Source organism: Suricata suricatta, chromosome 8, assembly GCF_006229205.1.
Source record: "Suricata suricatta isolate VVHF042 chromosome 8, meerkat_22Aug2017_6uvM2_HiC, whole genome shotgun sequence".
NCBI classification, from domain to species: Eukaryota; Metazoa; Chordata; class Mammalia; order Carnivora; family Herpestidae; genus Suricata; species Suricata suricatta.
This window is the reverse complement of record NC_043707.1, coordinates 95,507,011-95,518,494: the sequence shown is the minus strand read 5'-3', so window position 1 is coordinate 95,518,494 and position 11,484 is coordinate 95,507,011. Positions and strand designations below refer to the sequence as shown.

Sequence of the window (11,484 nt, the reverse complement as noted above, 5' to 3'; positions counted from 1 at the left end):
GAAATAAACTATAGAAGAATCCCAAATGGTAAACGGCTATAGTGGCAATTTGTCTAAGTATAGGTGTTTATTTCAGAGAGACAGAGACAGAGAGAGAGAGGAGGGGAGTGGGAAAGAGAAAGAGAGAGAGAGAGAGAGAGAGAGAGAGAGAGAGAGAGAGAGAATATTAATGAAACTGGGAGAATGTTTCATCCAGATTGCAAATTGTGTTGACTCTTCCTAAATTCTTTGCTTCTTAATTACCCAGTAACTTTAGCTGGCAGTAATGTTAAGCCCAGCAACTGAAAAGAAAAGCTTCAGTGTAGAGCTTGGGAAGAAAAAAGTAGTAAAGGGAAAGGAATTCGAGATCTGTTATTGGTATTTGAATACGTTTATTGTGACAAGAATGCTGTTATAAATATTCATAAGCAAAGACCATCTTTTTTATCTAGGGATTGTTAAAGATTCCAAATTGGAAGGATACATCTTTTGTAAAAATCTGCCACTGTTCCTGATTTGAGAATTAGCAGCTACTCTGAAATTTCTAACATTATAAATGGCCACAGCACATGCCACCTGGTATATACCAGACTTTAAATTCTTTGACTTCCCAGTGGGCTGTCTTTCCCCCTCCACCACAACCTCCCTTTCCTCAGCCTTCTGAAGGGCCACACTATCCTTTGTAAGCAACTCTAGATAGATTGTTGGGGGAGGGAAGAGTATCCGCTACAGTTATTCTCAAGTCTAGTAGAGAACAGTTTTCACTGCTTGATAGTAAGAAGCACTGAGTGTGATTTTAGTTGACACTCTTGGAACTCTTTCAACTCCACCTAGATAGGTAATCCATAGATAATGCAGAAAAGAGGTTGTGGGAGGGGTACTTTTTCAATATTTTATTGTATTTTCTTAAATATCCTTTCTGGAATTTTCAGGAACAAAACATAAAAAAATTATATACTTTATTACAAATGGTAAACTCAAGAGTGCTCCAAATCTCTTATTTACAAACAACACTGGGCAGGACACCCAAACAAACAAACATGAAATAACTTACAAAGGCATGAAGCTGTTTATTGACAGTAATCAGCTTTCATCAAATTAAAAAAAATATATATGTACATACACAGTTAAGGAAGGCAGGCCAGAAAGAGTTCATCTGCAGGCTCAGCCTTGCTCTCACAAACTCCCTCCCGCCTCCCCTCCCCCAACCCTCCCCCCTTTGTGTTCTTAAGGAGTACTACAGAAGCAATCTACAGTCTCTATTGCAGTTTGTAACCCCTCCCCCTCCCCCCTTTAATACTGAATGAGATCGAATGTTAGGTCCATGCAGTTCTTGGTCAATGTTAAAGAAAAGTCTAACGTTCTGTTCGCGCGGGGACAGCCCGTCCGCAAAGCGGGGCAGCCCGCAGGCAGCCACTCCCTGGCCCCACGCCAAGGGAGGGCGCGCCAAGTCCTTCCCACTCGTGCACACTGGGGGCGCCGTCAGGACGCCGCCCAGTCCAACTTGGATACCCTTGGCTTTAGTCCTTGGACACTTCTTTTCTCTCTCTCTCTCTCTCTCTCTCTCTCTCTCTCTCTCTCTCTCTCAACTTGTCAAGTTCTCAAGTGTGTCTCTCCGTGTAATTTTTTTCTCTGTTGCCCCTCAGCCCCCGACAGTCTCTCCTCAAAACGTTTGCAACTGCTGTGTTAGCATGAGTTGGCACCCACTGTTAACGTGGTTCATGACTTTCTGTTTAAGCTGTGCCACCTGTTCCCTGAGCATGTTGGCCGTGGACGCCAGCTCCGAGTTCTGCGCTTTCAAGGTTTTCACTTTTTCCTCCAGCCGGGCGATCCTCTCCAGCTTCCTTTTCCGGCACTTGGAGGCGGCGATGCGGTTCCTCATGCGTTTCCTCTCCGCCTTGATCCTCTCCTGCGACTCCATGTCGATGGGGGACAGGGGCGGCGTTTCCCCGGGCATCTCGGGCACCGTCTGCGGCTCCTCCTTCAGGGCCTGAAGCCGCGGGTGCTGCACGGGGATCTGCTGGGGCAGGTGGTGTGGCGGCTGCGGGGGCTGCTGCGGTTGCTGGGGCTGCGCGGGAAAGGACAGGCCGGCCGCGCCGTAGGAAGGCGCCCCGCCGCCGCTGCTCAGAGCACCCGGGTTGAAGTTGCTGAGGTTGGCGTAGACAGGCGGCTCGCTGTGCAGGCTGGCGCTGAAGCCGCCGCCGCCGTTGCCGCCCGCCACCGAGGCCACCGCCGGAGCCACCATGCCCGCCCCGCTGACCGGCTGCGCCGCCGACGTGACGCTGGGCAGAGTGTTCTGGCTGTGCAGTTCGGCCAGGGCGCGCACGAAACCCTCGGCGAAGCCCTCTTGCTCGTCTGTCACGTTCTTGGGGCACAGGAACTGCGTGGGGGTCGGCGTGGTGGTGATGTGCCCGTTGCTGGACTGGATTATCAGGCGCTCCAGCTCGGGGGACGCCAGTTTGAGCAGCCCCACGTCGGGCGAGGTGAGGAGGTCCGAGTTCTTGGCCCGGAGGTGGGGCTTCAGGCTGCCCACCGGGTCGGCCAGGTTCAGGGTCATGCTCTGTTTCAGGATCTTGGGGTTGCTGTAGCCGTAGGCGCCGCTCTCGGACTGGAGGAACGAGGCGTTGAGGGCATCGTCGTAGAAGGTCGTTTCCATCTTTGCAGTCATAGAACAGTCCGTCACTTCACTTGGGGTTAGTTTGGGCTGCGCGCAGAAGTTTCGGGGCCGCAACAGCGCGCTGGCGAGCGGGGGACACCCCTCCCGGGGCCCCGGGCAAGGAAAGTTTCTCGAGGGGCGCGCGCACCCGCCGGCTGTCCTCCCCCCTGCGCCCTGCTCACCAGCTCGCTCCCAGGTGCTCAGGGTTCAGATGCCGCCAGCACTCTTACTTGTCAGCTCGCGCGCGCCGCCCGGCTTTGGAAAGTCGCGGTCACTCACGGAGCGCTCTTGGCGCAGCGGTCGCTGGGAGCCCGCAGACGAACACGCTTCCCGGCGACAGCGGCCCTCCGGGCGGCGGCAGTCAGCACCGATCCCGCGGTGGCCGGCCGGCAGCGGGTGTCCGCCGCCCGGACTCCGACGACTGTCCCCTCCTCCGCTGCGAGGGGGAGGGGGCGCCCGGCAGCAGCGGCTCTCACTCGCCCAAGTTCAGCAACCGGTGCGAGTGAAACTGAGCGCACGTCCCTCCTCGGTCTCCTCTCTCCGCCGCCTTCTTGTCTTCACCGCCGCGGCAGCAGCTTCAGGCGCAGGAAAGCTTTGCAAAAGTTCGCTCCGGGACTCGGGCCACTTGTCCCCTGTGCTCCTGGCCAGGAAAGTTCTTTGCCGCTGCAGCGGCTCTCTGGACTTCCCCAGAAAGACTGTCGCCGCTCTCTGCGCTGTCACCAGCTCTGGGAAGCGGGGCTCTCCTTCTGGGGGCGGCTGGAGAAGGGGCTCTCCGGACGCTCCCCAAAACACCAGCCCGGGAGCCACAGGCGCTAGCTCTGGGCAGTTGGTGAGAAAATGGAAAAGAAAATAAGATTTGCAGCTCGGACTCTGCTGCCGTCTTGCCTGCCTGCCTGTGTCTGCCCGTCTCCCTGAGTCCGCGCACCTTCACTCTCGCCTCACTGCTTCAGCCACACTCAGTGCAACTCTGAGCCCTTATCCAGCCCGAGCTCAACACTTATCTGCTACCAGTCAACCCCTAAAAATAGCCCATGATGTCACCCCAAGGCCTTCCCATTGGCTCGCGTCGCTCTCAAGGGGGCGGGCCCGCCCGTCGCCATGGAGACCCCACCCTAGAAGATTCTTCTCCGGACCCGCGGAGGCTCACGGGATGAGGTAATGCTCCGCTGCCCTCCTACAGTTGGGCCCTTCTTTCTCCTCCCTCCCCCCACCCCTCCCGCGCGACTCGCGCCCCGCTCTTCCTTCTCCCCTCCCCAGCGCGTCTTTCCCGGCCCGCCCGGTGCATTGTGGGCTGACGTCTTGGGGTTTGACTGTCTAGTGACGGTGGCCGCCGCGAGTCGGGCGGACGCGGGTTCTCGCAGCCTCTGACCGAAGCGGGCTCAAGTTCAGGGCTCGGGCGGGAATACAGGAGATGCAGACACCCGGAAGGCTCGGGAACCCGGCCAGGTGTTTGCGGCCAAGGACGTGATATGGGGGGGGAGGGTGTTCCCCACTTGAGGGAGTTCGTTGTCCTCCACCGGCACTTCGCCTCCCTGCGGGGCCGAAGGCCTAGGGCCAGCCTCTGTGCCCCCCCGCACTTCCGGGGGGCGGGAGTACCGCCCTTAAGGTGGCTCTGTTCAGTCCCCTGTGGGGGCGAGTGAAAGTGGGCTTAAGTTTAGGGGCGGTCTCTCGAGAGTGGGCCCCCCACGTTGAGGACGCTCCGAAGTTTTCTCCCGGTCAAGTTCACAAGCGACGGTCATCTCTGCTGTCTGGTTGCGCCTAGAAGCCAAGTGATTTGCATTGCTCCAAACTGGGCGCTCAGTTAAGTCCGCGTTGCACCCTCTAATGCTCTCTCCAAACCGGGGGAAAAAGGGTGCGAGGGTTCACAGTTTTGCCTCGATGGCGAAGTTTTTTGTAGAGGGTGGAGTTGGGGGGTAATTCAGCGTCCAGTTGTGAACGAGCGTATTTGGAATTTGACACTTGGGGAACCCCGGTGATCGTCTACTACTCGCCCCCGCACAACGTGCCACCAGACTTTAGACACATACACACACACACACACACGCACGCACACACACGCACACACACACATCACCTCCGGTCCTGATTTGCTTACAGGAAAACGAGAGCGTGAGACACTCGGCAAAAGTCACGCAGCGAGTGAGCGAGTCGGATAGGACCAGGATTTAAAATCTCTCCGCTCCTGGCTGGGTGGTGGGCCCATATCCCGAGTAGCCTCTAGGAAGCGCTAGACACTTGGAAGTGGTTCCTTTCCCGCGGTTGTTATTTTATTCTACCCTTATCCCGCACCCCTAGGGACAAAAGTGTATGGCGGAAAGAATACCGAACTCGGGAATCGTAGGTTCTCTCGTGGCCAGCGCTGCCAGGGTGTGAAGTGAACCTATCGCCGAATTTCTTTTGAGTTCCTTCAGATCTGCCAGTGGGGCCGGTGAGACACCCCTCACATGGCTGAGATAGTGCAGCATTATCGCCTCCAGCGCCAGGAGGTAGTCTCCTAACAGCCCCCTTCCCTGCCCTTCCGTGGGTTTCCCAGAGCTGCGCTGGAATGCCGGGATAGCAGTGTGACTTGGCTGGAGCAGGTGCACTTACTCCTGTGAGGAGCTGTGAGGGGAGGAAACCCAGTGGAAAGGAGCAGAAGTCAGCACTTTCCAGGACCTCCTGTTGAGGACTGGGGCATGAAGTTGGACCTGCAGCCATTTACATTCTTAGGTTCTAATTCTGGCTTTTCAGCTTCTGAACTTAGGGGCGTTCAACCTCGGGTTTGTAGCCCAGAGCTTTAAGATATTTGTGGCTTTGAGAGTTCAGATTCAGTGGCCTAACAGCAGCTATTGTCGGGGAAATCTTGACAACTTTCTTCACTTGTCTCATTCTCTCAGGCAGCAGAGTAAAACTGAGTGGCTCCGGTGAACCAGGCGCTGGGCATGAGGTGGGGGGGTTAGGGATACAGTGATGGCAATTCCAGTTACTTTTCTCAAGGAAGGAACTCTATTCTCTTGCCTTGAATCATTTTCTTCTGTGATCGGAGAGCTGGTGTTCTTAATAATTTTTATGTTAACAGTAGCAAAAATAAATTTCATGAATTAAACACCTACCACCACCAGCCAGGCATTCATCTGAGCAATTGAAATACGCTGTTTCTCCTTACACCTTTCCCGAGCTGCATTTGTTATTATATGGATTTAACATACAAGGAAGTAGGCCTGGAGAAGTTGGGTATCTTGCTCAAGTCACACAGAGGAAATTGACCTCAGGTCTGTGTTACATGCCCTTTTATCTGGTCCATTCGGGGAGACTTTCTCATGTTAGTTGTCTGTGGGGGAAACGGCACTTGGATGGTGCGGTAGAAGAAACTACCGTGCCTGATTCCCTGTAACTCCTTTCAGAGCCTCCTTTTAGAGCTCCTGTATTTAGAAACTTCGAGACTTAAGACTTTGTACATATATATATATCTTTTGCTTAAGGGTTCTGTGTGTTTCTCTCTGCCTTATGTGGTTTAGTAGGCTTCTTGTCTCCTTATGTTGAGAAATAGCATGTTTCATCCAAAAAGTGACAGATCTGTTCATGCGAATGCCCCTGCTTGAAAGCTTTCATGGCTTCCCCTTATGACCAGGAAAAGAGGTCAGAGAGGCTTTTGCCTGAGAGAAGGGGTCTTTCACAGTCCCATCCTCTTCTCCTGCCTCGTCTCTCACTCCCAGTATCAGTCAGGAAAGTCTGGGCTCTGCTTCCCGAAAAACAAGCCGGACGTGTCAGTGGCTTGCCCCAGGGAGGTTTATTTCTTGCTCATGCTACATACCCCACTCTGGGTCTGCAGGGGAGTTCTGCTCAGGGTGGACACTCGCGGACTTGGACTGAGGAAGGCTTCCTGACACGTGCTTCCCATTACTATCTTAGCTGGGGGAAAGAAGGCGGCAAACCAACTGTTCACTGGCTCTCGAAGCATCCACCTGGAAGTGACACACTGCTCAGCCATCATTGGCCAAGCAAGGCAAGTCACGTGGCAACGCCTGACTTTAATCCAGCCGGGTGTCTGGAAGGGAGAGAGCCAGGAATATTTGGGGAACCACACTAATGACTCTAGCAGTCTCCTTTCTGTTCACCAAATGTTTGGCTTACTGTCTCCCCCTGCCCACCCCAGGCAGAATTTCCTCATTTTTCTTCCTCGGGGTGGGGGAGGGGGGACAACCCTAAAGATTCATCTAGTCACAGTACGTCAAGCTCACTTTCCAGGTTCTGGGTGATTCGTAGTAGACTCTGTATCAGCTCCAGATGTGACTCTTTTTCCTAAATGCCAGGCATCTTCCTTGCGCACCCTCAGTTCGTGACAGGACGGAGCTAGGATAGCTGCAGCGGGCACACGGTTTGGAGAGTGAAGGGACGGGAAACCATAGTAGACGCCAGTCCCCCCGAGCAGACATGTTGAGGACCACCCCCATTCAGCACCCCGATTAGACCCTGATTCTGTTTCCCGCATGTAGCTGCCCTACCCATGGCTCTCCATGACCTTGGGCTTTGCTCTCTGAGAAAGTCTTCCTTCTCTACATCTAAAGCAGGCATAAAAGCTTTAAAATTAGCTTTTAAACATTAGGGGAGGTACAGAGTGATATTAGGTCTCCAGTTCGGTCTCCTTTAATCCAGGCGGACGTGCTTTTGGCAGTACAACTCTCACAAAAATGTAGGCTTCTTATCTGTTTGATTCCAGGCGTTCCATGAGCTAACAGCCACAGCCAGCTCTTTCCTAGACACACTTCCATGTTTTGCCATATTTCTTTGCTTTCTTGCTCTCATGCTGGCTGCTGTCTCTCTCTCTCCCTCTCTCTCCCTCTCTCTCTCTCTCTCTCTCTCTCTCTCTCTCTCTCTCTCTCATTCACTTCCCCTCGATTCTCCTCTGCTCTCTCCTGACTTAGTTTTGTGTGCTTTGGGTTTACTGGGCTTTGGTGGGAGAGTGACACTTTTCCATCCACTTCCAGAGCCAGTTTGTCCAATTGAAAGCATATGCTGGGTAACATCTCAGTTTATCCAGAGGTTAAAACAATAGGTTTGAGGCCATACCCTTGACTTGATCCATACTTCAAGGCTCATTTTAATTTGCCTTTATTTATTTATTTATTTATTTATTTGCTGAAAACATGTCTTAATTTTATATTTTACTAGTTGAGACTGAGAAACAATAACCTCTTCTAACCCTATAAATATCTCTGAATTTATAGATTGTCCAGACTCTCAGTTCTGCTTACAAACCGCAGAAATCTTCTGTGAGCCTGCTTATCTTTTTTTTTTTGTAGTAAGCTTCCAGATGTAGCCAACAGCCAACAACAGGGGTACAACATTTTGTGTTTTATACAAATATAAAACATTTTGTTTTACAATTTTACAATCTCCTGCTTAATTCACTAGGTTCATGATATGCCTTCTGCATTTTTACGGGTGATATGTTCACCAGGTAGATCACCATCCTTTTAGCTTCTGATAACAGCGTTCTTAGTTATTGCCTTCTAAATGACTGTTTACTTTTGTTGTTGTTGTTGCGTTCCCCAATGTCTCAGTGCTAATTTTTTTGTTTATTTATTTGAGAGAGAGAAAGGGGGAGGGGCAGAGAGAGACTGGGAGAAAGAATCCCAAGCAGGCTCCCTCGTCAGTGCACAGCCCAGTGCAGGGCTGGAACCCGTGAACCATGAGATCACGACCTGAGCCAAGATCAGGAGTTGGACACTTAACCTACTGAGCCACCCAGTCACCCCCTAGATGCTAATTTTTATATCAGTAAGGATAGGCTATGTTTGCGACCATAGCAAACAATTCTGAAGTGTCAGTGGCTTAACAAAAACACTTTATTTCTTGCTCATACTACATGTTCAAGGTCAGAGGGGCTCTGCTAAACGTACTCATTCTGAGACTGAGTCTGAAGGAGGTTTCATCTTGATCAATGCTTTATATAATCATCCCAATCACCTTAACAGAGGGAAGAAAACATGGTGAATTCACATTGGCAATGAAGTTTCCTCCTAGAAATGACACACATTGCTTGCACGTACATAGTTTTGGTCAAAAACAAGTCACATGATGATATCTTACTTAAAGGGTGCAAGAAAATGCGATCCTACTATGCGCCTGGAAGTCAAGAGCTGGAAATGCACACCTCTGCATAGGCTAGGTTATGCTGTGATAGCAATACAAAAATCTTACTGGATGACAACTCAAAAATATTTTTCATTCATACTGCATGCCAATTATGGGTTGGCTCTGTCTCTGCCTCACACAATATCATCATTCCTCTAGAACCCTTTCTGAAACATTGCTGATTGTCATGGCAAAGAGAAAAGAGCATGGTACTTAGAGCTTCTGCTGAGAGCACTTCACATTGTCAAGCCTGATGTCAGTGGAACTGGGCAGCAAGTGTTTGCAAATAGTGATATAGTCTACCATACCCTGAACTATACAGGGTCTAAGCTACTCTAAACATTGTCAATTACTCTGGTTTTTTTTTTCTTTCCATTTAATTTTATCCTTAATCAAAATGCCACCTGGCAAACTCCTACTTACCCTTCAAGACCCCTACTCAAATTATTGCTCCCTCTGAAGCTTTCTATTACCCCATCTCCCACCCTACCTTCCAATAGTTATTATTTCCTTTTTAAAACATTTTTAGGGGCGCCTGGGTGGCTCAGTCAGTTAAGCGTCTGGCTTCGGCTCAGGTCACGATCTCATGGTAAATGGGTTCGAGCCCCACATTGGGCTCTGTGCTGACAGCTAGCTCAGAGCCTGGACCCTGCTTCAGATTCTGTCTCCCTCTCTCTCTAACCCTCCCCTGTTGGCACTGTCTCTCTCTGTCTCTCAAAAATAAATTTATAAAAAAACATTAAAAAATTAAAAAAATAAAAAAATTTAAATGTTTATTTTTGAGAGACAAAGAGACAGAGTGCAAACAGGGAAGGGGTAGAGAGAGAGGGAGACAGAATATGAAGCAGGCTTCAGGCCCTGAGCTATCAGCACAGAGCCTGATGCAGGGCTCAAACTCACGGACCTGGAGTTCATGACCTGAGCCAAAGTCAGACGCTTAACTGACAGAGCCACCCAGGCACCCCAGTTACTATTTTTAGCTCTCACCATACTTGGCATACACTTGAAGCAGAGAATGTTTATCAGGTGTGCTCGTAGATGTCTTCTTGTATCCCCGAGTCCAAAACCAGGAATTGTGTCTATTTTTAAAAAATGTTTATTATTATTTTTTCTAATTAATTTTTGTATCTCCAATGCTTAATGCCATGCCTGGCATATGGAAGGATAGAAGGTGCTCAATACATGCTTGTTGATGGATTTTTTTTTTTATAAATAGCCCTTTCTATAGTGGAATTAAGGGGGCATTTTAATAGTCAAATACAGCAGTACTTGTTTTAATGCAGAAAAACTGGAACTCGCTTGCTGAAGCCTCCTTGAGTGTATCCTATTGCATTTTGGAAAAAACTCAGCATTATTTACTTTGCCTGTAAGATCTCACCTGATCTGGCCTATGTAACTCACCTACTATATTGTAGCCATACTAGGTGAGACTGTATATGTCAGGAGAGCCTAGGTTATACTACAATTATAAAATTCCAGATCTTGGTGACTTAAGAAAAAAAAAATTCTTTCTTGTTCCTGCTCCATATCCATCAAGGGTTGGCAGGGACTCTCTGATCACATTGCTTTCTCTGGGACCCAGCCTAATGTAGCACCTACTTTCAGGAACACTACAGATCTCGTGGTAGAAGGAAAGCAAACTTTGAACTTTGGCCAGGCAGTTAAGCACCTTTGCCAGAGAGTGTAACAAGTCAGATCTCACAATTCATTGGTTAGAACTAGTCTCATGGCCCACCCAGCCACTAGGAGACCAGGAAGTGCAATCCTATTTGCCTGGAAGGCAGAGAGCTCTAAGCATTTGGTGACTGGCCCTAATGACTCCCACAATGGACTTCTTTAGTTCCTCAAACTTGCCTAAGAACCTTTATATCAGCCTACCCCCTTCTTCCCTATTCCTTGGTCAATTTCTATTTTCTTCAGATGTTAGCTACATAATACTTGAAAAGGGTTTCTTTCCTACTGCGCCCTTCTCCCATTTAATTAGATTCCTCTCTTATACCTCATAAGTCTGTCTTTTGTTTTTGTTGTTGTTTTGTGTTGTTTTTTAGTAGTGGTTGGGAACTAAGCAGTGTAATAAATAACACTCCTTTCTTTCCCTCTTGAGTTCAGAACCAGCTGGAAGTTAGAGATAGGAATGAGATGAATGGAGGTCGCAGTGTCATTCTGTTATAGGATAGATTGCAGGACATGCAGCCACAAGGCCACAATGGGTTTCCTAATGCTTTACCTGGAATTAAACTTACTTGCTGGTCTCTAGCAAAGGTGGGCTGTTGCAGGCCTCTTCCAAACAGACAGTGAGGGTGTACATCATGTGGACAGATGGACTTTGCAAAGAGAGTGCAATGATTGGGATGGGCATGCTGAATCTTTCTACCAACTTAAACGATGAGATGACCCACCTTTCCCATGGGGAAGAAATAAGGGATGGGAGAAAGTAGACAAGAAATTGCTCAAGCAAATGTCCCATCCCAGAAAGCCAAAGCCAAGGAAATGGATATTTCTTTGTCTCAATAGAATTTACCTTAACTTATTATCCCATATTTCCCTGTGCAATTGCTTTTTTGAGATCTTTTTTGCCCACCAGAGGCAGGATCAGCATATCCTTTGGTCTTCACTGTATCCACAGCATTTAGTATGGTTCTTGGCACAGACAGGGTGCTCATTAAATCTAGGTTACACATCAGAGCCCCTGTGGAAGTCCTTCTTTTGGATCAAATCTCCATAAAATTCAT

General features: G+C 49.5%; 1 protein-coding gene across 1 annotated transcript; it reads right to left on the bottom strand.

Moving 5' to 3' along the window:
- Positions 1 to 354: 354 nt before the first annotated feature.
- JUN (Jun proto-oncogene, AP-1 transcription factor subunit) lies at positions 355 to 3,625 on the bottom strand. Its single transcript, XM_029948962.1, has one exon. The coding sequence runs from the start codon at positions 2,645 to 2,647 to the stop codon at positions 1,643 to 1,645; it is 1,005 nt and encodes a 334-aa protein (XP_029804822.1). The 5' UTR covers positions 2,648 to 3,625; the 3' UTR covers positions 355 to 1,642.
- Between the last annotated feature and the right edge of the window lie 7,859 nt (positions 3,626 to 11,484).